Source organism: Eptatretus burgeri, chromosome 7, assembly GCF_056783735.1.
Source record: "Eptatretus burgeri isolate ZD-2024b chromosome 7, Ebu_testis_v1, whole genome shotgun sequence".
NCBI lineage: Eukaryota > Metazoa > Chordata > Myxini > Myxiniformes > Myxinidae > Eptatretus > Eptatretus burgeri.
The window spans coordinates 81,843,814-81,868,813 of NC_140967.1; the positions used below are offsets into that span (position 1 = coordinate 81,843,814).

A 25,000-nucleotide genomic window follows, 5' to 3' on the forward strand; every position below is an offset into this window, starting at 1 on the left:
GCTTTGCAGCTCAATGATTTCGTGTTGTAGGTTGTCAGGCACATCAGCTGGTCCCACATTAAACGGCGTGGCAAATACAGTGGGGAGAACAAGTATTTGATACACTGCCGATTTTGCAGGTTTTCCCACTTACAAAGCACGTAGAGGTCTGCAATTTTTATTCGAGGTACACTTCAACTGTGAAAGACGGAATATAAAACAAAAATCCTGAAAATCACATTGTATGATTTTTAAATAATTAATTTGCATTTTATTGCATGAAAGAAGCATTTGATCACCTACCAACCAGGAAGAATTCCGGCTCTCACAGACCTGTTAGTTTTGTCTTTAAGAATCCCTCCCATTCTCCACTCATTACCTGTATTTACTGCACCTTTTTGAACTCGTTATCTGCATAAAAGACAGCTGTCCACACTCAATCAATCAGACTCCAACCTCTCCACAATGGGCAAGACCAGAGAGCTGTCTAAGGACATCAGGGACAAAATTGTAGACTTGCACAAGGCTGGGATGGGCTACAGGACAATAGGCAAGCAGCTTGGTGAGAAGGCAACAACTGTTGGCGCAATTATTAGAAAATGGAAGAAGTTCAAGATAACAGTCAATCTCCCTCGGTCTGGGGGTCCATGCAAGATCTCACCTTGTGGAGCCTCAATGATCATGAGAAAGGTGAGGGATCAGCCCAGAACTACACGGCAGGACCTGGTCAATGACCTTATAGAGAGCTGGGACCACAGTATCAAAGAAAACCATAAGTAACACACTACGCCGTCATGGATTAAAATCCTGCAGCGCACGCAAGGTCCCTCTGCTCAAGCCAGCGCATGTCCAGGCCCATCTGAAGTTTGCCAGTGACCATCTGGATGATCCAGAGGAGGAATGGGAGAAGGTCATGTGGTTTGATGAGACCAAAATAGAGCTTTTTGGTTTAAACTCCACTCGCCATGTTTGGAGGAAGAAGAAGGATGAGTTCAACCCCAAGAACACCATCCCAACCGTGAAGCATGGAGGTGGAAACATCATTCTTTGGGGATGCTTTTCTGCAAAGGGGACAGGACGACTGCACCGTATTGAGGGGAGGATGGATGGGGCCATGTATCACGAGATCTTGGCCAACAACCTCCTTCCCTCAACAAGAGCATTGAAGATGGGGCGTGGCTGGGTCTTCCAGCATGACAACGACCTGAAACACAGCCAGGGCAACTAAGGAGTGGCTCCGTAAGAAGCATCTCAAGGTCCTGAAGTGGCCTAGCCAGTCTCCAGACCTGAACCCAATAGAAAATCTTTGGAGGGAGCTGAAAGTCTGTGTTTCCCAGCGACAGCCCCGAAACCTGAAGGATCTGGAGAAGATCTGTATGGAGGAGTGGGCCAAAATCAAAATCAAAAGTCTGTGCAAACCTGGTTAAGAACTACAGGAAACGTCTGATCTCTGTAATTGCAAACAAAGGTTTCTGTACCAAATATTTAACCTCCGCCATCTTCGAAGATGGACGGAGGTTACTGTTTTCACCCCTTTCTGTTTGTTTGTTTGTTTGTTTGCGAACAGTGTTATGGAAAAACTCCTCAACGGATTTCGACGAAACTTGGTGGGGGGGGGGGGTTAGGTATGGTCTAAGGATCATGCCATTAAATTTTGGACTTGTTCCCCCGCCCCCCAAAAAAAACTGTTGGAGAAAATATTTTTTTTTGCATTTCTACATGTTTTAAGTGATTTCCAACCCCCCCCCCAAAAAAAATTGTTGAGAAATTTTTTTTTTTTGCATTTCTACATGTTGTAAGTGATTTCCACCCCCCCCCAAAAAAAATTGTTAGAGAAAAAAATTTTTTTTTTTTTTGCATTTCTACATTTTTAAAGTGATTCCCAACCCCCCCCCAAAAAAAAAAATTTCGAGAAAAAATTTTTTTTTGCATTTCTACATATATTAAGTGATTTCCAACCTCCCCCCCCAAAAACAAAATTTGTTAGAGAAAACCAAATTCTTGCAACTTTTTTTTAAACAAAATTTTGATTTCTTTTTTTTTGCATTTCTACATGTTTTAAGTGATTTCCAACGCCACCCCTCCCCCCCCCCCAAAAAAAAATGTTGGAGAAAAGAACTATAACTCTGTCAGCACTGTTGACATCATATTTAATGAATAAGATATAAGGTTCACTTGAGTGACCCAGCAGTATTGGCGGCGGAGGTTTTGCACTCTCCCGAGTGCTCCCCCTCTAGTAAGTTCTGTTTTTCTGATGTATCAAATACTTATTTCATGCAATAAAATGCAAATTAATCATTTAAAAATCAAACAATGTGATTTTCAGGATTTTTGTTTTAGATTCCGTCTTTCACAGTTGAAGTGTACCTATGATAAAAATTACAGACCTCTACGTGCTTTGTAAGTGGGAAAACCTGCAAAATTGGCAGTGTATCAAATACTTGTTCTCCCCACTGTATGTTTAGTTCCCTTTGTTTACATTTTTCAAGTCCTGGAACCTCTCTCCAAATTCCTGGAGGAGTTTTGCACACCCAGCAGCATATTCAGATGTCACAGCAGGCTTTTGTTCTTGCAGAATGGGAAAGTGGACAGTGTTTCCCCTTTCCAGTTGCACTTGCCACAGCTTTAGTTTAGCTTCAAATGATTTCACATTTGATTGCAGAGAGCTGAGAAGCTGGTTGGGACCTTGGAGCTTGACGTTCAGCTCTGACAGGTACTTCATAATGTCCACCATGAAGCCCAAATCACACAGCCACTTGCTATCACTGAGTTCCATGACAGGTTTCCCCTTCATCTCCATGAACTGTTTCACTTCTTCTCTCAGTGAGTAAAACAGTGTGAGCATATTTCCGCAACTCAGCCACCGCACCTCACAGTGGTAAACCAGATCTCCGTACTCTGACTCTAGTTCACTCAGTAGCTCCTTGAACTGGCGGCTGTTCAGCCCTTTGCTTTTGATGACGTTTATGGTGGAAACGACACTTGTCATCACATTTTTGAGCTTCAGGGACTGTGCACACAGATTCTCTTGGTGTATGATACAGTGGCATACAACGAACTCACTTGGATTGAGACTGAGACAACTCATTTATTTTTTGACCAATGCCGTCAATCCCTTTTGCGTGCCAACCATGGCTGGGGCTCCATCCGTGGCCAGGCCACTTAACTTGTCAAACTGCAGTTCGAATTTGTCCATAGCCAAAACAACTTGCTCAAACAAATCCTCACCTTTGATGGTGCCATGCATGGCTTGCAAAGACAGCAACTCCTCACTCGTATCAAACTCAGCTGTCATCCCCCGCACAAAATGGCTAGTTGGGCGGTGTTTGTTATGTCCGTTGTCTCATCGCAGGCCAGAGAGAAAAACTGGAAATCTCTTGTGGTGTCCTTCAGTGTTTTCTCAATATCTTGTGCCATTTCAGTAATCCGATCTGAGACAGTTCTTCGAGACAAACTGATACTTTGGAACAATTTTACTTTGTCCGGTGCAAGCAGCTCCGCAGCGGCAACAAGGCACTGCTTCACAAATTCTCCTTCTGAATGCGGCATCAGCTTCTTAGCGATTAGCTCACTCACCACAAAACTAGCATGCGTAGTGTTGTCTCGGTCAGATTGTGGTCTTATGAAGACTGCTTGTTGAGCACCAAAACTCCGCCGAAGAGCGTTAACTTTATCCAAGCACATTTGTCCTTTCAACTCGTCCAGTTTTGCATGTTTCGAGCTGTAATGACGCTCGAGGTAGGACTTTTTCATCACCGAGAGCGCTTCCCGACAAACTAGGCATACTGGCTTGCCTTTTACTTCCACAAAGAAATAATCGTTTGCCCATTTCTCTTGGAAAGTACAACATTCCGCATCTACCTTTCTTTTCTTGTTAGTCACCATGTTTGCATATACTGAATGAAATGATGACATGAGATTACGCGATCACACATTACGTTACGCACGTGCTGCATTCACTGACTCTGAACGTGAAACAGAAGACAGCTGTCCGTTTACTTTATGTTTTTAGGAAAAAATAATCGCTGTCTGGAGTTTTTTTTTGTGTTGTATTTCTGAGGTTGCTTTTGTTTATTTTTATGAATAGCCTCGCGGGCCGGATCAAACGGTCTCGCGAGCCGTATACGGCCCGGAGGCCGGAGGTTCCCCACCCCTGTTTTACGGGCAGAACCCGAAGGAGCGAACAAACTGACTCACATTCACATTTTCCTCTTGCACGACGCTGTACCCCCATGTTGCACTACACCACACCTCCCATTCCCACATCATATGCACAACCATTCCTCCCACCTACCTATCCCTAAGCGTTCTGGGCTGTGTTGGTCTGCCAACCATGCCAGGTATTGAGAGGACGTTTACTTTCTCCTGCTTTCTTTCTCTCTGGGCTATATCTAATCTTCTGTGTGTGTGTGTGTGTGTGTGTGTGTTGGCACCTGTCCTAGCATAAATTAAGATTTTTGAAGATATAATGGGATAACTCTGCTCTGTGTCTGCTTTTGTAAGATTGCTTGTGTTTTGCCGCACCTGACTGATCCCTTGCTTTCTCTGCAGTACATACCAATAAATCCCATTCACTGTGCCACATACCTTTCCTCATTCTGGTTGTAAATAAATGCCCTGTGTAGAAATGTTCCCAGCTTGTTTTCATGTTTTCCTTCATTGGTCCAGCATGGCTCACACCCCAGCTTAGCCTGGACGTTATTCCCCAAAGATTTGCTTTGTCGCCGGTATGTACTTGGAAGTTCTGCTCGACTGCACCTGATCTGGTCGGTAATCTGGTTAACGCAAGTACACATCGAGGCTACTTTCCCTGGTAAGGAGGTCACGTCACCCTTCAGCAAACGGCTTCGAAGACGAACCATAAGTCACGTGGCCGAGTTATTGGCGTTCACGGTCGATTATCGACCTGCCACCTCACAAAGTTATTCGTGTGCGACGGCCTGCGATTCCGTTGATAGAAAAAGTCCCACGTGGCAAAAAGAAAACATTGTCCATGACAACAATTTCACCCCATTATAATGAAATGAGATATTTTTGTGATTTTATTATTACCAAACCTCAGGAATTTTGCAAGATGTCAGATTGAAACTTGCATAGCTTGTACAAACAAGTAGTATATGTGCATAAAATCTGATCAAAATTAATCAAAGGTAAAGGTCAAGGTCAATGCCATCCAAAACATATCAAAATAATATTAGGAATGGGTGTGGCCCTCACACAATTGCTGAAGCATTTCCACAATCGTTATCTGAATTGGTTTTTTTATAGGGTGATTTATTGCCTGTTTCTAGTTGTATTATTTATTTTAATATGTATTTCTATCCTTGTCTGCAATATTTTCATTGTTTTTAATGTTGTTGTTATTGTTATTGCTGCTGCTGTTGTTATTATTGTGGATTGTTGCGTTCCTCTGTCTGTATTGCACCGTGGAGAACAAATAGACGGTCATTTAGTTTACTTTTTTTGTAATCCTGCAGATTATTGATGTATTACTGTCCACTGATAAATTTTATTTGTATATGTAATACCAGTGTTCTCTTTGTGTACAGATTTTACCTGTATACCTGTGCTGTGTTTTTCATACCTATGAAATGAAATGAAAAACACCTATTAGACGGCAATTAGAAAATGTATCAACCAAATTTGTTATGCACAACATTCCATCACGTCAACACTGGATAGGTCAATTTTTTTTAATTTCCAAATTACTGTTTCCTTGGAAACTATTATTTATTTGGATTTCGCAAGTACAGTGCGATGCACGACATCTTTCTTGTTTGTTTGTCTTTGAGCAGGATATCTCAAAAATTTAAATCACTTACGATATAGTTCATCTGAGCGGACGCCATTGTATATAAAGGTAAACATGTACCACGTATCACGGTCCAGATCATCACTTTACGTTGAATTCCTGTTTCTTCCCACACACACTCCAAAAAATTGCTCATTTGAGGTGAGACATCCACGAACCTGTCAGAAACCGGTACCGTACCCTGCGAGTGTGTTGCAAGTGTTTAAATTTGGGCAATGACTGAAACTAATCTCTGATGATATGGAGGCCACAAGTTGATCGAAGTCATACATTACCATACATTCCCAAACAGATGCGATTCACTCCTTACATCGTCAAAGACAACTCCTTGGGCCTGTGAGGCATTTCTCTGTGAAGAAGTTCGCCAAGAGACACTGCAAAGAGAAAGTCACACAGGTGATTAACAAACAGAGGTGATGCTGTGCAAACAATTTTGTTCGAAACACTGAGTCACACTGAAAATCGTTCAATTATTGAACAACTACCACATTACCCGTAGGGTGATTGTATCACCCCCCCAAAAAGTGATATGCGTACATACACGCACGCACGCACACACACACACACACACACACACACACACACACACACACACACACACACACACACACACACACACACACACACACACACCTGTGGCCAGTTACGTTTTGGCTGTGAATAAACCCTCCACATGCAACTCTGACATGTGAAAAATTATCACCACCACTTATTCCTTTTTCTTTGATGCTCATCATAGAATGAGGCACATGTATTGAATAGCATGCATTATATATTGATCACAGCAACAAATACTGATGACTGTACATGTATGTAATAAGACAATTGATCAAACACTCATCCTACTTTATTGGAGTTATGAAATTTTGAGGTAACAATATTTAGTTATTTCAATGCTGTTTTGAGGCCAGAAAGATACGCTGTTAACCTGACTTCTGATGTATGGTCGATGGATCAAAGCAGAACAATTCATGCAGAACTAGAACAGCACTTTGTGGAGCACATACCTCCATGAGGATGAACAGTTTATGTTTTGTACCCACCGATAGATCGGATCTGGATCCAGAAGTGAACCAAAATCGAATCGGTTTGTTCTTGTCACCTGACCAACTCATGCACCAAGTTTGGTCATAACTTGTCCACAACGTTTTGAGGTATCATGCTATATATCATTTTTGGTCCTATCTCTCAATGGTGAAAAATAACTTTGAAAATGAAAAAATTCTCGTGTCGGGATATTCATCAAAATCGAATCAATTTGTCCCTATCAGACACGCAGCCTGTCCAGCAAGTTTTGGCTGAATCCGTCCATAACTTTTTGAAATATTGTGCTTTATATTGGTTTTGGAATTATCCCTCCATCCATCCATCCATCCATCCGTTGGGACCATACTCTGTACAGAGTGTTGGTGCTGCCGAAGCAGTCTCCTGAGCTATTGGGCACAATCATGGACGGGTCGCCACTCCGACACAGGATACTCGAATGGCTCAATCATCCGAGCAAGCTGGTACTCATTTGCCAACCTCAGAAGGATGACAGGCTGAGTCAACCCCACCTGGTATTAATTCAATGGCGGAGCAGGATTTGAACTAAGGACCCTCGGATCCCAAGCCCACTACCCGAACCATGAAGCCAACCCCAGGCATTATTATCTCACAATGGTGAAGAATCACTTTAAAAATTCCAGTATCCGGAGCTAGATCTTCACCAAAATGTAATCGTTTCATCTGTCACACACACCCAACCACCACCAAATTTCTTCCCAATCCGTCCACAACTTTTTGAGAAATCTTGCTCACAGACAAACAACCAGACAGCCAAACAAGACAGACAGGGCTGAAAACATAACCTCCGCCCACCTTCGGTGGCTATTAGACATCTGAATATAGTACTGTTACATGATACACACAGGAAGGAAGTGGTCTCTTTTTAAAATTTTGTCATGACAAAGTATACCTGTGAATGGTCACTATTTTACAAAGTACATACACATCACTTTGCTGTAAATGTGTACATGCAGCATGCCATGCCACAAACACATTTTACCTTATTGTAGGTTTTAGAGGCAATCAGTATCAACATTAAGTCTTTCTCTAGTCCTGTACTGAAGCCAAACAACTTCTAATCTTCTTTCTGTTGTGTGGCCGACGTGTCAAGGCAGAAAGCAGTTCTGAACACATCAATAGCTGTAGTACACACAGAATGGGGTCTGTGTCGTCTGACACGATAAAGACAGTATGACTGTTTACTGCATGTGGATTTTATAAAGTATTTCTTTCCTATTTAAAGTGTGGATCAGCAATTTATTTTAAATGTATCAGATTCCAGTGAAGAATGGATAAAGCAAGAATAGGCTATATCCTGTGACAAATGTGACAGGAGCAGGGACCCGCGGAAATTCCACGTAATGTAAAATGTGACTTCAGGACCTCAAATCGGTGACATAGTACAATTGACATGAGAGGACAGTGACAGACTTCAAGAGGTAGGCGTTTGTTTGTCATTGCAATAAACTCTCATCAGGCACTAAAGGCTTTCCAAAATAAAATAAAAAAGCCTTTTTCTAGCATTTTCTTAGCGATATCTTAAATAATTTCCTGGAACTTCACATACATCAAGGTCTTCAACCACTTGTCAGCTATCTTTTCAAGCTGTTTAACTTATCTTTTTTAACTTTTTAACTGGGAATCAGAACTTTCAAGTGTACAATGGAAGAATCTAAAACTTTTCACATTTTTGTTTATGAAGCCGAGCCATTTGGGATTCCAGTCGGGATTCTGAAGTGTCTCTGTTGTGAGCTGTATTTCCAAGATTTCTGCTTATCACCGCCTTCAGGATTACGAGCCAGAGAGATTAATTATCAATGACTCTGTCATATTTCAAGCTTGTGGCATAAATGCCTCTAACATGAATACAATTAAATAACAAACAAAAAAAAACTTAAGAGTGATTAAACTTGCAAAGATACGATATGAATAGCATTAAATCACCTGGTTTCAGCTGGATTGCTTCCACGGCACCAGGAAACATCGTTCCTGTCAGGAATCTGTCAATGACAGACATTCAGATGCACACTGGTTGTCTTACGAGATGGAAACAAAGTCGTCCCACTCTTAGGCAGCCCCTCGTTATTGTGACAACTTGACTTCGGGGGCCACAGCAGACTTTCCCCTTCAAGACAACCTCAAGTGAGCAACCACCTGTCTAATTCGACCACCGATTGATTTATTGTGGTCGAAAATGGTCATTCATCTTAAGAAAAGTTACCACAGAGCTCTGAAGATTGTCATAAAAAAAAATTACCGGACTGTATCGCGTTCAAAGTTAGCACAAGCTCATCCGAGGCAGCTGCGATTGACATGAGCAGTGCAAAAGTTGTGCTCACTCTGTGGCTATAGATGTTATAGAGTGTAGACAGTATTATTTGTGCATCAAATCGAGTTGTTTTATTGTACTATTCATCGTAATTATGCTGTGGGACTTAAGTTTGGGGAGAATCGCATACACAAACGAGAACGGCACTCTGTAGAGTGCATACCTCCACCAGGCTGAACAGTTTATGTTTTGTATCCCACCGATAAGCCAGATCTGCATCCGGATCTTAACCAAAATTGAATTGGCTTGTTCTTGTCACTCACCCAACTCAACCCCCAAGTTTTGTCATAACCTGTCCATAACTTTATAAGATATCATGCTCGCAGACAAACAGACAGACAAATAAACCAATGTCACCTGCAGGGTGACCCGTATCTTGCCAAAAGGTGACCACGTGTGACTTCTTTAAGGTCACACTGAGGTGAACAGAGCTGCTATCCACCAGGAGCGACTCCTTGAGGAATATCTGCCTACGAGAGATTCGAATGAGGTATCGTTCTACAGAGTAACCATGAAAAATATGCTTTTGCCTCATAACGTCACCAAATGACGTCATAATGTCTCAAGCTTGACATATCTCGAAAGCACTCATCGAGGTGTTCAATTTGAGGTACAACACGATATGGTTCCTAAAACTTGAAAATTTGACCTTGGGGTCAAATATGTTTGACCTCAGGCGCTAACCATGAAGGTCAAGGCCAATCGCCACCAAAAATTAATCAGCTGAGCGCCAGACCATGAACTATATTCCCATGAAGTTTGAAGACGATCCGATCAAAATTACTCAAAAAATAAGGGTTTCGTCGACTCCCCTGATTTGCGACAAAGTGACCTTGACCTTTGACCTTGACCTTCAAAATTTTGTGCACTGAAAGGGACCTCTATAGGCCTCTGATATGCGAAGTTACAAAAATTTCCAATGATAACTGTGCTCTGCAGAATTTTTTATACGTGATTACAGACAAACAAACAAACAAAAAAAAAAACAAAAAAAAAAAAACATACAAGCTGACTAACATATCTTGCAAAAACTTCGTTTTGGCAAGATAATGAAAAATCACTCATAGAGTGACACATGGCGAAATGGAATGGCACTCGGTAGAGCACATACCACCGCCAGGCTGAATAGTTTACATTTTGTATGCCACTGAGAGGTTGGATCTGAATCCGGATCTTGACCAAAATCAAATTGGCTTGTTATTGCAACCTAACCAACTCATCCACTGAGTTTTGTCATAATTCGTCCATACCTTTTTGAGATCTCATGCGATACATAGTTTTTGGCCCCATCTCTCAATGGTGAAGAATCATTTGACAAACTCACGGATCCGGATCCAGATTCTGATCTTCATAAGAATCTAATGGATTCGTCGTTGTCTCATGCCCAACATGTCCACCAAGTTTAATTCGAATCCGTCCACAACTTTTTGAGATATCATGCAATATAGTTTTCAGCCCCATCTCTCAATGGTGAAGAATCACTTAAAAATTACATAACTCTCGTGTCTGAATCCGGATTCAGATCTTCACCAAAATTGAATCAATTCTTCCCAGTTGCATTCCCAACCTGTCCACCAAGTTTCATGTGAATCCATCCATAACCTTTTGAGATATTGTGCTATATATCGTTTTGGCCCAATCAACGGTGAATAATCACTTTAAAATTCTCAGATCCACATCCAGATTCGGATCTTCACCAAAATTAAGTGTTGCTGTCCTTGGCCGGTCAACTACACACCAAAAACTTTCAGAACAATTGCTTGAAAACTGTCCTTGGTCCTGGGCATTTTTAATGATTCATTCTCTGTCTTAATTGAGCTGACCTCTTCTGAGGCATTCTAGTGATCCTTCTTTGTCTATCCCCAATCTGTCCAACTCTTTTTTTTATATTTCCCTGCTCTTTTGTCTTTCTCCCAGTTGTCACTGTATATCTGTTGATATTTTGCCTTGTATTTTTCTTTTGTCTCTTTTGCAATCATTGGGGCTATATTTGTTGCTCTTTCAGTTTGGTGCATGACATCTTCTATTCACACCTGTTTTTGGAAGTTTTTTTTGCAAGGAGAGCGAGAGATACCTCTTTTGACTATTGTTCATGCTTGTGTCGAAATTGTTTTCGGTAGTCTGTTTAACTTTTCACGTACTCTGCTAATCCTACAGTCGTCGCACTGAGTACTTAGTTGAGTTCCATCAGGCTGCCACCTCCTCCTTTCCTTGGCAGATATATTTTCGGGATGCACTGATTTTTTTGTAGAACATTTTGTGGATAATGAGAAGTTTCCTTGTTTTGATATTAAGATTTTTGATTTTTCTCTTGCCCAGTTTACTATTCGGCAGCTGTATTTGAACACTGCCACTGCAAGTTGGTTTACGGCTTTGATTTTGTTACTTGAAGAAAGGTATGTTTTCAGCATCAGCATCGTTCTATGCAAGTTTTTTTTGGTAATTGTTTTCTGCATTTTCTTAATAACAAATTTGGTGGCCCTCTTCTACTTTGAAGTATTTGAAAGATGCTTTGTTAGTTAGCTCCTGCATTGTATCTAAATCGATTTTTGTGTTGTCCGTTTTTGTTTGCCTCCCTTGCACGAATGTGCACTTGGCACATTTATCTCGGACAAATTCCATTTGGATGTTGTCTGAGTACTGATGGGGAAATATTCCTTTTAAAACAAGTTGTCTTTTCTTTTCATGTACTCACTGTTTCTTTTTATCGATGTACTCACTGCTCTTAATATAATCGATTCCTTATGTTCAATTATTCATTTCTTTGTATTGAAAAGTACATAATCACATTGCCTTAAACCAAGTATATTTACCAGGACCTGTAACCTGATGTTTTATCTCCCACCTCTCTTCCACTACTTCCCTGTCTGCTTGTAGTATCTTGTTTAACAACCTTTTGACCAGTAAGATGCCTTTCTCGTGTGAAACCAGTCTCACCAAGGCCAGCTGTAGGTCATCATGACCAAATCTCAATCTCTCTATCTCTGTGTGTTCTCCCAGGCCCCTCCACTCCTACCAAGGCATATGTGTGTGTATATATATATATATATATATATATATATATATATATATATATATATATATATATATATATATATATATATATATATATATATATATATATATATATATATATATATACATATCGGAAAATGTAAGCTTAGTTTAGTGCAAATCATTGTGGATGTTACCACATCTCAGTGTTTTGGACTCTGTGGTACCATGTAATAAATGTTCTTTGATCAGATGTACTTTCCTTGTGGACAGTGGATTACTTGTGTATTGCGAAACTTAGTAATAGTAATTACACCGAGTCGGTTTATAAATTCCACAACAGTACCGTTTCACTAATTTCAGTTGTTCTGCCAATTTTTCGTCATTCGGTGGAGAGGTTTAAGTCACCCATGTACAGTAGATATGTCACCATTCATGTTTCTTTGGACATTGTTTCATTGGACGTTGGGGTGTATCCATGTCCTTGCTTATTAATGAGGTTACTTTGTGGATCCAGAGCAAGGCAAAACAGGAAGGGGAAAAGCTCTCCCCTTGGAAGAACCCGCATTGTATCTTCGCTCCTGGTATTTTGACCTTTCCTTTTGAGTGCTGCAGGATTGATGTGATATTCCAGAGGTCCATGTCTTTCTCAATCAGCTTGATTATTTTGGGATTTATCGTGTACATTTGCATGCACTTTATCATCCATGAATGTGGGACACTATCAAAAGCTTTTTTTGAGAGTCTATCCAGGCTGTAGACAGTTTTGTTCTTCTCGTATTTAAGTTTTCATGTATGGCCTTGTTTAGTAGCAAGTGGTTTATTGTTCTGCAACACCCTCTCTTGCATTCCTTCTGTTCTGCCTCTCGGCCTCCTTGTTGTGTTAGGTGGTGGTACATCATTTCTGTGATGATTCCTGTTAAAAGTTTGTATGTTGTTGGTAGACAGGTTATTGGTCAGTATTTATGAGGTAGTTGAGTTTCTTCAGATTTTTGGATGAGGAAGGTGTTACCTTCTGCGAGCCATACATCCATTTCCCAATCCGCTTGGATAAGTTCACCGAATGCTCGAGCGTAGTGAACATGGAGAGCATCAAATTGCTTTAGCCAGAAGTTCGGTATCCCATCTGGGCCAGGGCTTTTGAAGTTTGCCATCTTTGCAAGTTGTTGTCTTGTCTTTTCTGCATCAATTATAACTGGGGTCATTTTCTCGAGATTCACTCCTTCTTCTCTTCCAGGTTTCAGATCCATTCCACCTCCTTCATGTGTTCTTTTCAATGCTCATAAATTAATTTCCAGAATTGTTCCAGTTCATATTTTTTCAGGAGGGGATGAGACATTCTGCTTCCGTTTCCCCAGTTCATGGTAGAATCTTTTCGGATTGTTTTTGAACATCTGGTCTTGTTTTCTCTTGCTGTTAACCTCGTCGTCGTAGTTTACTTTTCTTGAAATAATTTATATTTTCAGTTTGTTTTCAGCAACCATAACCTTGAAATCTTTATCTTCAATGTTATATATTTTTTTGTTTCTTTGTATTTTCATTTTTAGTTTTGGGCTTTGATTTCCTCTTTGGAATTGCTGTATTTGTCCTGTCTCCTTTCTGAGCATCTCCCTCCATCTCTTGAGCCCTTGCTTCCATTGTCGTGCTTGGTTTTTATTTGTGGAACCTTTACTGTTCTTGTGCTGTTTTGTTGTTATTTTTTCAAGATTAGTAATGCTGCTGCAAAATTCACTGTTTATTTCTCTCAAGGGGGCTGATTTTGCTATTATTTTAAAAAGATTTGTTTGTTCTGATTCATGTTTTTGTATGTTTATCATGTCATTCTATTTCCTCCATCTTGTTTGCCAGCTCTTATTCTGAATCACATTGTTCATCATCCTCCTCCTCCTTCTCCTCCCCCTCTGTTCCCCTTCGTCCTTCTGCCCATTATCATTTGTCCTTTCTTCATCTGTTGTGTGTGTGTGTGTGTGTGTGTGTGTGTGTGTGTGTGTGTGTGTGTGTGTGTGTGTGTGTGCTGCAGCCATGAATTGGTCACCTCCACCACCCACCCCCTCACTTCAAATGCAGAGCACGTTCTGCATGGAAGGACATCATTCTTCCCCTCAGCATTCAAGCTTTCATTGTTTCTTTATTTGCTGTCCTGCTTTGGTCCTTCCATTGAGACAGGCAGTATCGTCTTAGCTTTGTGCTTTGATGCAGGGTTCCGCCTCTTTTTGGGGATGGTGCAGCTATTTATATTTGTGGAACACACCCCGGCTGCCTGGTGTGTCCGCACAGACTTCACAAAGCTTCCTCCTCTGTTAAGGGCCTGTGACCCTTCATTCAGAGTTGTTTTTTTAATAGCTCTCCAACACACCTGCCCCATCATGCGTCATGCACGGGGCTTCAGGTGCGACACTCGAGGCCTCCCGGGAGCTCCCTTGGACGTTTGCACCATGCGTCATTTCCGCCACGATGGTCCCACTCGTGCCCACTTTCTTTCTCTTCAGGGTACCACCACACAGAATGTTCAACGTCCTGACCGAGATGATAGCCTCACCGCTTTGCTCAGGGCCGCATGGCCTGCCGTTACGAGCCATGAGCGCTTCTCCTCCCTTCGGCTCCGTGTGGCGACATCTCTCTGACTCCACAGCTGTTGAAGCCCCCATTCTTATTCTTCATGGTCTCCAAAGACCCACTCGAGGCCTCCCGAGAGCTCCCTCAGCCATTGACACCATGCTTAATCTCCGGCACGATGGCCCCACTTGCACTCGCTTTCTTTCTCCTCCTGGTGCCACCACACGGATCGTTCTTCGTCTGGACCGAGATGGTAGCCTTGGTGCTTCGCTCGGTGCCACATATCCTGCTGCTATGATGCGTGCATACTTCTCTCGCTTTCTGCTCCATGCAGCAAGATATATTTGAGCACTGTGGGTCTCCATTTCGTGAGCGTGCCATGCTGTTCCCGTGTCAGCGCCGGTGCAGCCCTCCTCTCCATGTCACACCACCTCGGGCTTTGCAGCCTCTCAATTCCATTGCTTTCTCCTTCATTGCCTCCACTACCTTATGAGGTCTTGACATCTTTCAGAATGGAGGCACTTGAATCATCACAGGTGGGTTCAGGTGGTGGAATTCTCAAGAAAGACGGGAGTGTGTGTGTGTGTGTGTGTGTGTGTGTGTGTGTGTGTGTGTGTGTGTGTGTGTGTGCATGTGTGCACGCGCTCATTAAAATACACGGCAAGAGGCCAAGGCACTCAAGCGTGCAGCACATGTGTCGTCTTCCCAAACATTGATATCCTCCTAATTCTTCTGCTTCAATGTGCTTATCTAATTCTCTTTCAAAAATTGTCAATTTATCTTACCTCCCATAACCACTTGCTGGTAAATTGATTCACATATTAACAACTCCATATAAGAAAAATCCCTATCTCTGTTATTGCATTACCACCATATACAGTGCCTTAAGAAAGTATTCACACCCCTTGACTTTTTCACATTTTGTTGTGTTACAGCCTGAATTCAAAATGGATCAATTTTTTTTTTAATGGTTTGTCACAAATCTCCAGAAAATACCCCATAATGACAAAGTAAAAACATGTTTTTTACAAATTTATTGAAAATGAAATTCAGCCGCTGAGTCAATACTTTGTCGAAGCACATTTGACATCGATTACAGCTTCGAGTCTTCTTGGTTATATCTGCTTCAGCTTTGCACACCTGGAGTTGGGGATTTTCTCCCATTCTTCCTTGCAGATTTGCTCAAGCTCTGTCAGGTTGGATGGGGAGCGTCAATGAACAGCAATCTTCAAGCCTTTCCACAGATTCTCAATGGGATTCAAGTCTGGGCTTTGGCTGGGCCACTCAAGGACTTTCATATTCTTGTTCTGAAGCCATTCCAGTGTTGCTTTGGCTGTGTGCTTGGGGTCATTGTCCTGTTGGAATGTAAATCTTCACTGCAGTCTCAGGTCTTTTGCACTCTGAAGCAGGTTCTCAAGGATTTGCCTGTATTTGGCTCCATTCATTGTTCCCTCTATCTTTACAAGTCTCTCAGTCCCTTTTGCTGAAAAGCATCCCTGTAGCATGATGCTGCCACCACCATGCTTCATGGTAAGGATGGTGTTAGATGGGTGATGAGCTGTGCTCAGTTGCTGCCAGATGTAGCGCTTTGCATTCAGGCCAAAGTTCAATTTTCGTCTCATCAGACCAGATAGTCTTTTGCCTCATGCTTTCATCATTTTTCACGTGCCTTTTTGTAAACTCCAGGCGTGCTGTCATGTGCCTTTTTCTCAGGAGTGGCTTCCGGGCATTCTCCCACAAAGCCTAGATTTGTGAAGTGCTGCAGAGGCTGTTGTCCTTCAAGCAGGTTCTCCAATCTCAGCCAATGAACTCTGTAGTTCTGTCAGAGTGGTCATTGGTCATCTCCCTGACCAAGGTCCTTTTTCCAATTGCTCAATTTGGTCAGATGGCCAGCTCTATGAAGAGTCTGGGTAGTTCCATATTCTTTCCATTTCCTCATGATGGAGCTCACTGTATTTTTGGGAACGTTCAACACTCTAGAAATTGTTTTATACCCTTCCCCAGATCTATCCCTCCTCACAATTCTATCTCAGAGTTCTGCAGACAGTTCCTTGGACTCCATGGTAGAGTTTCTGCTCGACATGCACTGGCAACTGTCAGACTTTATACAGAAAGGTGTGTTTCTTTCTAAATCAATTGAATTGGCTGCAGGTGGTCTCCAATCAAGTTGTGGAGACATCTCAAGGATGATCTGAGGAAATTAGATGCACCTGAACTCGTTGGAGTGTCATAGCAAAGGGGTTGAATACTTATCGACTCAAGATATTTCAGCTTTTCATTTTTAATTAATTTGAAAAAATCCCCCCCCCCCCAAAAAACAATTTTGCAATTTGACATTATGAAGTATTTATGTGGCGATCAGTGAGAAAAAAATAATGTAAATTTTAAAATCAGACTGTAACAACACAAAATATGAACCAGGGAACCATTGGTGGGCATGGATGATCCCAAAAATATATAATGGAGAAGAAAGTAAATACCAATGGATTTTTTTTTGCCGTGAACAAACTTTGGTACATCATGGTTGATAAAGACTGTGGTCAAGTTTCATTGAAATTGTGTGTGTGGTTTCAGAGAAGAAAGCAAATACATATTTGGGGGGGGGGGGCAACCCCTGTGTAGAACCCTTTAGACACCATTTTTTTTTAATGTCGTGAACAAACTTTCGTACATCACGGGTGATGGTGGTGGTCGTTTCATCGGAATTGTGTGTGTAGTTTCTGAGAAGAAAGCAAATACCTCTTTTAGGGGGGCAACCCTCCTGTAGACCCAATGAGACCACAATTTTTTTTAATGCCATGAACAATCTTTGGTACATCATGGGTGATGAAAATTGTGGTCAAGTTCCATCGAAATTGTGTGTGTGGTTTGAGAAGAAAGCAAATACCTCTTGAGGGAGGAATCCCCCCCCCAATAAACTCCCTCCATAGACCCCCTTAGGGCCCGATTTTTTTAATGCCATGAACAAACTTTGGTACACACATGGTGATGAACGTTATGGTAAAGTTTCATCAAAATCGCATGTATTTGTGGACAGACGGACGGACGACGCGCCATCCCATAAGCTCCCTGGAACTATGTTCCAGGTGAGCTAAAAAGTCAAGGGGTGTGAATACTTTCTGAAGACACCAAGTCTCTGCTCGTGCATTGTTGAATTCTAACCGACATACAAATTAATCGACGAACACGAGAATCGTTTTGAAAAAGCATTAACTTTTGTTCTGCTGTATAATCATTGCACTCGTGGAAGTAGTATACAGTCTCTGTTCAATCTCTCAACAACACCACCAAGAAGGCCTACCTTACCAAGCAGCATCATAGTGAATGTGTAGCAATTTTGTGAAACTCGATGAATGAAAAACATGTTGAATTGGCCATCTTAACCAGAGCTTTTATCAGGGAGCCATCACAAATAAATAATGTGGGGTGAGGGGTGGAGGTAGGTTTTGAGGATTGAGAGTTACATGAGTGATGTTGCGAAATCAAAGAGGTTCAGGCAACTCGGACAGACAGAAACCAAAACCACCTAACCAACATGATAGACATCAAAAGCACCCAAAAACGGTAATGTGGAGTTGAACAAGAAACTCACATGATGTTGGGCTGGCTGAACACCAGAAGCTTGCATTTGTTTGCTTCTAAAAACTAAAACCAACAATAACATTAAATCATTATCAAAAAGGTTGTGTCAAGGAAATGTAAGAAGATGGAATGACATGTAAATTAATAAGTGAAGGATGATAAATTAAGAGGCCAATAAAGGTGAGAAATTCAGAGGGAGGAGAGGAAAACAACACCAATGTGGACTTTATGTTGTACAAGACAGAGCACAAGCAAGTACCTTCACGGATAGATGGCCCAGGTGAGGAAATCACAACACCTTTCTGCCGTCTACCTCCTGTTCTCCGCCCTGCTGCAAAATAAAAGTTACTTTCACATGATTGTGTACACGCAGACACCGAAGCAAATTCAAACTTTCCTTCACTATGACTGTATTTCTGTAAATAGGAAAGCCCAATGGAAAAAAGGTTGGAATTAAAATGGTAAATGGTAAGGAACAGGAGGTGAATTTGAAAATACATTTGAGAGACTGGTCAGAAGAGTGGCATTAAAATGTTTGTCTGGATTTACATTTTCTGTGAACAAAATCAAGGCAAATGGAAGAGCAAGGTTATATAATGAAAAAAAAGGCAACGTTAAGTCCTGAGAGTGGGGCTGTGGGGCACATCAAGCAAGTGAACGAACAGGATAAGAAAAGAAAGAGGAGAGAAAGGAGGAAACACAGTAACCTGCAAATATGAGCATTGGGTTATGTCAGCTTAATGGAGGTATATATCATGGGTAGGGATGGGAGATCACAATATATGGAATTGCAGCACTTTTTTGAAGTTCTGGAGAGAAGAATGCAATTGAACCGCCTCTGGAAGACAGTTCCACAAATTGAAGAAAAGAGGAACAAAAGAGTGGGAGTGGGCACCAAACCTAGATTTTAGTCAGGAGGGGGTTATGAGAAAAACTAGAGCATCCTGGAGATGCTGGGAAGGGTTAGAGCACAAACGTAGAGGCAGGTAGACCAAAGGAAAAGTGGTTTTAAAGAAAAGAAGAAAAAAAGAGAGAGAGAGAGGCCATTAACTTGTCTGGAATGTCAGTGCAAAAGACCTTGTGCTTTGGCATCATTGCACGAGATGCCAAAAATGATGACAGCTTCGGCGCACGTGCACACACCAGCTCATCGAGGAGAGCTGATATGACATTTAAAATTTTCAAGGAGTAACTTGGAACAATGGAGGATGCCCAGTTTGTGGGTAGCTTTGAGATATAGTTTAGCCCAGGAAAGGTCATGACTAATAATGAGGCCTAGGCATTCAAGAGACTGCACCTCTTTTAGTGGCTGACTCTGGACATAGGTAGGTTCATATGACGATCCTTCTGGAGCGACAGGGGTCAGTATGCGATTTGCCAGGATTGAACGACATGTTCCATTTGTCAGGACAGCATATAATCAATTCCAGATCATTCCAAATCTTTCCATGATAATTTTAAATGGCTCACAGCCGACAAGGCCTTTGTCCATAGCTCAATGGAGTACTACCCTCTCCTATGTGCTGGTGTATTTGTATATATATATATATATATATATATATATATATATATATATATATATATATATATATATATATATATATATATATATATATATATATATATATACACAGTATGTAAATATTTTAAAAAGACATCCCCAAATTTTCATTGAACATCAAAACAAAAAACTATGGACAAAACAAGAGCCAACCATAAAAGAATGTTACAGGACGAGAATCATAAAACCCACCACGTGAACGACGTTCGGTCACTGCTGCTCGTCCACGCTGGCCACGACCCCGTGGTGTTGGAGCAGCTGTCCCTTCCCCAGATGACCCTGCACTATCATCGCTGTCTGCGATACTCATAGTCTCCACTCTGTCATCAGGTCGCCGAGCCCGTGCTCTTGTCACGGCCTAAATGAACAACACTTTGTCCATCACGATAAGTTTCCAATGTAACCCGAGGCAGAATAATTGAGGCAAAGAAGGACTTTGTAGTGGGGTTCATCTTATTCCTCAAAAGAAACAAAGATAGGTCCCTGACTATAAAAATTACAGAATTCAAACAGAAAAAATACAAATATTATTTCCATTAAAGCATTTACGAATTACAAGACTGTCATTATTTCAGCAATTATTTTTACATCGAGCCAAAATTATGGCATCAAGCCAAAAGTTCTCACCGACATTGGCTTTCAGCTTTTGATGGCCTTATTATTCAGTCTTTCAGTGAGAGCAATCTCATTCCATTCAAAACAACAGAATAGCTATGTGAGAATCAATCCCTCTCAAAACCTTTGGATCGTAGAACAATCCACCAGTGGTATAAAAATAGGACCACGTGTCCTGAAACTCACTTGGATCAGGAGCAACAGTCACTCAAACCCCATACAGACCCTCCTGGACCCTGATTTTTTAATGCTGTGACAAACTTTGGTACATCACGGGTGATGAAGGTTGTGGTCAAGTTTCATCAAAATTGTGTGCGTGTAGTTTCGGAGAAGAGAGCAAATACATATTTTGAGGGAGTCAACCCCTCCCCCCCCCACTCCTTTAATGTTGACCCCTTTAATGAGCACAGATGTTGATGTAGTCAATACACTTTGGTACATGAAGGTTGTGGTCAAGTTTCATCAAAATTGTGTGTTGTTGTAGAAGAGAGCAACTACACAAATGTATGTAGTTGTAGAATTGTAGAAGAGAGCAAATACCTATTATTATTTTTTGGGGGGAAGGGCAAACCCCCCCCCCTCCACAATGAGCACAGATTTTGATGCGGTCAATACACCTTCTTTTGGCCAAGTTTCATCACAATAGTGTGTCTGGTTCAAGCGATAATGACTGAAGTATTTACGGACTGACTGATTGATTGACTCAATGACATCTGAGACGGAGACGTAAGTCCTTCGGTACCAGGTCTCTTTGGAGAATCCTTGGCTATTGCTGATCGGACATTGTGTCCAACGAGCGGTTGCTGAGAGAGACTCAGGTGAGATTTGTTACCTGCATTGTCCGTGAGCGTCAGCTGTGACTGTATGGACATGTGGCTCATTTCCTGATGCTGATCCTGCTCACCAGACTCTCTCAGTAAGGGACCCTCGTGAGTGGAGGAGGCCACCAGACTGACCATGTGCCTCGTGGTTGCAGCAGGTTGATCGGAATCTCAAGCAGATGGGGATGGGCCAGGCATCTGCCTGTGGGATGGCAGGACGGAGGCCACTAGAGTACCAGCGGAAAGTGGACGCAGCGACGCGCTGCTCTGGCGCATGCTGCCATACCTAACCTGACCTGACATTGCTCGATCGCACAAGCTCACCTGACTAAAGTCCAGGTGAGATAAAAATGTACATTTCCTTTTAGGGAATATTAAGCTGAATAGAATGGCTCTGTACATTTATATTGAGAGATCCAGAAAAATATTGTTTTGAGTGCTTCTCGATATGATGCAGTGTAGTTTTCATTTTTGGGGTATAAAACCAGGTAAATGTTTCTGACTCAATCTGTCAACTTTCCCACCCAGATTTGTCCCAATGGCAAATTTCTCTTCCCTCTTGGCTTTGGTAATGATACTTGTTCGTCCTCTGCCACAATTGGCTGATCTCATCATGTGCTTGTGAAGGTCAATATCTCTCTGGCCATTCTCAGAGAACAGCCCCTATGCCGGCGAGTCTGGCAGTTTGCTCAAACAGACTGGCAGGGACTGCAAGCAGTCATCTTTCTTCAGGACCGGTCTCCTATATCTACCGCCACAAATATTGGCTCAGCCTGGGAATTCTTCCACAAAAACCTGCTCGCTCTTATGCACAGATTCATCGCATCTCTTCTTCAGTTATCCTTCCCATCCTCCCACTCTTGGTTCTCTGAATCCTGCAGTGAGGCAGTTGCTTTAAAACAACTTGCATTTCCTCCTGGATGGGAAATCCAACTGAAGGCAACCTCAGATCATTCCACAAAGCCTACAACAAGTGTATGTCTACTTTTAGGAGAGCCAGAAAAGAACATCTGTCCAATCTCAAGAAGGAACTTTCAGACTTGTCTCCCTCCTCCAAAATCTGGTGGCACCTTGTCAAGTCTGTCTCTGGTATATGCTCCCCTTCCATTCCTTCCCTCACTTTTAATGGAACCACAGCCGACTCCACTTGTGAGAAGGTCGAATGCCTCAATTCTGTGTTTGCTTCAAACTATTGTGTCCCAACCCCTCTTTTTTTGTACCTACCCTTTCCGGTCATACTGGAAAAGTTTATTGCAATCCTTGACTGACTCTGCAACTGGACCATGAGCATCAGCTCATGTGTCTTAAAATCGTGCTCTGCTGCTCTTGCGCTTCCTCTCTCTATGCCCTTTTCACTCTGCTATTTACCATCGGTCATCTTCCATCTGCTTGGAAATCAGCCAACATCACAGCATTACATAAAAAAGTGCAAAAATGGATCCCATCAACTACACACCAATTAGCTTACTTCAAATAATCAACACGGTCATGGAATCCATCATTGCAGTTGACATAAAATCATTCCTTTTATCCAACAGCCTCATCTCAGATTATCAATTCGGATTCAGACCTGGTCACTCTTCCTTGCACAAGCTGCTTCAGCTTTCCCAACAATGGATGAGGGCCCTCAATATCAGACATGATATCAGGATCGTCTCTCTGGAATATCTTGAGCTTTTGACACAGTTTGGCATCCTACCTTGCTCTCCAAAATTCCTACCTGTGGAATCCAAGGCCAACTCCACTCTTGGATCGCAGACCTCCTCCAATCACATAGCCAGTGTGTGGCTCTCAACGGAACCCTTTCTTCCTCCTCTCTCTGTCAAGACTGGAGTACCACAAGGCAGTGTTCTCGGCCCAATCTTGTTCCTAATCTTCATCGATGATCTCACTGACTCTGGAAAATCCTTTTTATCTCATTGCTGATGACTCCACTCTCTGCCATGATACCTCTCATCCTTTTGACAGACAGGCAGCAGCCTCTTTCCTCTCCTCAGACCTTGACAAAATCACAAACTGGTCAAACACTTGAAATAGGTTTTGCAATCCTGCGAAATCCCACACACTCACTATCTCTCTCCGAAAGGACCATTCCGCAAATCAATCCACCTACTTTCTGAACAACTCTCTCGAAGAGGTTTAGTCACTCAAATTCTTGAGTCTCAATCTCAGCCATGATCTTTCTTGGGCAAGCCATATTTTAAAATTGATCTCCAAAGCCAGACGCCGGCTGGGTATTCTCCGTCGTGCAAAGTCCTTCCTTGGCGCACCTGAGCTCCTGTCCACCTACAAGGCTTTCATCCGCAGCTTGATGGAGTACTGTTCTCCCTTCTGGGCTGGCTCTCCTGGCTCAATTTGACTTTTAACAAAAGTCATTTATTTTTAACAGTCATTGGATGGGTCCCTAGTCAAAACAGCTGAGTTTCCAAGCAATGAAAAACCTTGTGACTGTTCCATACAGTTCAGTGGATGCCATTTTAGTTGTCACTCTCGCAAGCAAGCATGGACGAAAGTAGCTGAATGTGATGGTCCTTCAACATCAAAACAACCAAAGATTACCAAGTACAATGATGCCGTGAAGTACGACGTGAAGTTCAATCCAGATTCGACAACATTCATGTTTGATTCGACAAATAAGCATTACTTCCTATGCACAGTTTGCAATCGATCAATCAGCTGCAAACACCAAGAACTGCATGATGTTGAAAGACACGTCAAAACAAATGCACACAAGGACTTTGAAAAGATCAAGTCTTCATCAAGATCCCTACCAACAGCATTTGTAAGTCAAAACACCATTGGTGAAAATGTAAGTATGATACAAGTGTACATATAGAATTATAACCAAATTAGTTTTGTCTGTCAATATGAGTTTGAAGTTGAATTGTGTGTTAGTTACATGACCAATGAGCAGTTTCAAAATTAATATAAATGGAACTAAACGGATACATTCATTGCCTCAGCCAAGAGAGTTTTCATTATCTGTGACATATAAAGTGTTACTACTACTACTCAGCGGACGCATCCGAGATTAATTATAAAGTGTTAATTCACGACAATAAATTAATCTATTTCACTGCAATTAAATATTTATATTCCATTTTATTGGTTTTAGAAGCAGTTGATAATTAAATGGTTGCTCGAGTAACTATATTTGGTCTGGGCAGGGGGGCTCCGCCCCACCCCAACAGGGCGTCATCCTGGACCTAACTGAGGCCTGTGGCACCTGGACCCTGGTTACAAAATATTCTCACTCCTTCAAGCAGGTTTGGGTTGAGAGCTATGAGATTGCATTAGTTAGACTTTAGCAAGCATCAAGAAGACTGTTGTTAGCTAAAATTGTCTTAAAGAAGAAAAGTCACAACTACATGAACACAGTGGAAAGTAGGGAAACACACCAACAGGAGGGTAGAGGGGCACAACAAAGGGACACTTCGAGGAAAAACGGGTGAGGGGAAGTAACACTCGGAAAAAAAACCCGGCTCATTCAGAAATAGACGTTTTACACCTGCTGCAAAAACTAACTTAAGAATGTTGCACAGCAGTGATGGGCAAATGGCCTCATTTCCTTGCTTATGACCGCACAGGCTAATGTGAGCAGTCTTTGGACTCGATGTAGTCCTGGGGTTGGCAGGATGGCCGAGAGGTTTGTGCATTTGAATCTCGGCCCAGTTATAAACTATCATCTTAGCGTTTCACAGGCA

General features: G+C 41.9%; 1 protein-coding gene and 1 long non-coding RNA gene across 5 annotated transcripts in view; one reads left to right on the plus strand and one right to left on the minus strand.

Moving 5' to 3' along the window:
- LOC147023634 (uncharacterized) overlaps window positions 1–12,190 on the plus strand; it is a 22,465-nt gene extending 10,275 nt beyond the window's left edge. The window contains exons 2-3 of the long non-coding RNA XR_015060311.1: window positions 11,487–11,563; window positions 12,045–12,190. This is a non-coding gene — a long non-coding RNA (uncharacterized LOC147023634). The remainder of the gene's footprint in view (window positions 1–11,486; window positions 11,564–12,044) is intronic.
- Window positions 1–25,000, minus strand: part of MRE11 (MRE11 double strand break repair nuclease) — a 73,707-nt gene that overhangs the window by 5,217 nt on the left and 43,490 nt on the right. For 2 of the 4 annotated variants that reach the window (XM_085889249.1, XM_085889251.1), the window contains exons 14-18: window positions 20,053–20,218; window positions 18,559–18,630; window positions 18,310–18,362; window positions 8,783–8,838; window positions 6,102–6,165 (exon numbers count right to left, since the gene is read on the minus strand). In XM_085889249.1, the coding sequence (XP_085745375.1) occupies window positions 6,102–6,165; window positions 8,783–8,838; window positions 18,310–18,362; window positions 18,559–18,630; window positions 20,053–20,218 (411 nt within the window). The remainder of the gene's footprint in view (window positions 1–6,101; window positions 6,166–8,782; window positions 8,839–18,309; window positions 18,363–18,558; window positions 18,631–20,052; window positions 20,219–25,000) is intronic. The other 2 variants (XM_085889250.1, XM_085889252.1) reach the window with 2 other exon arrangements.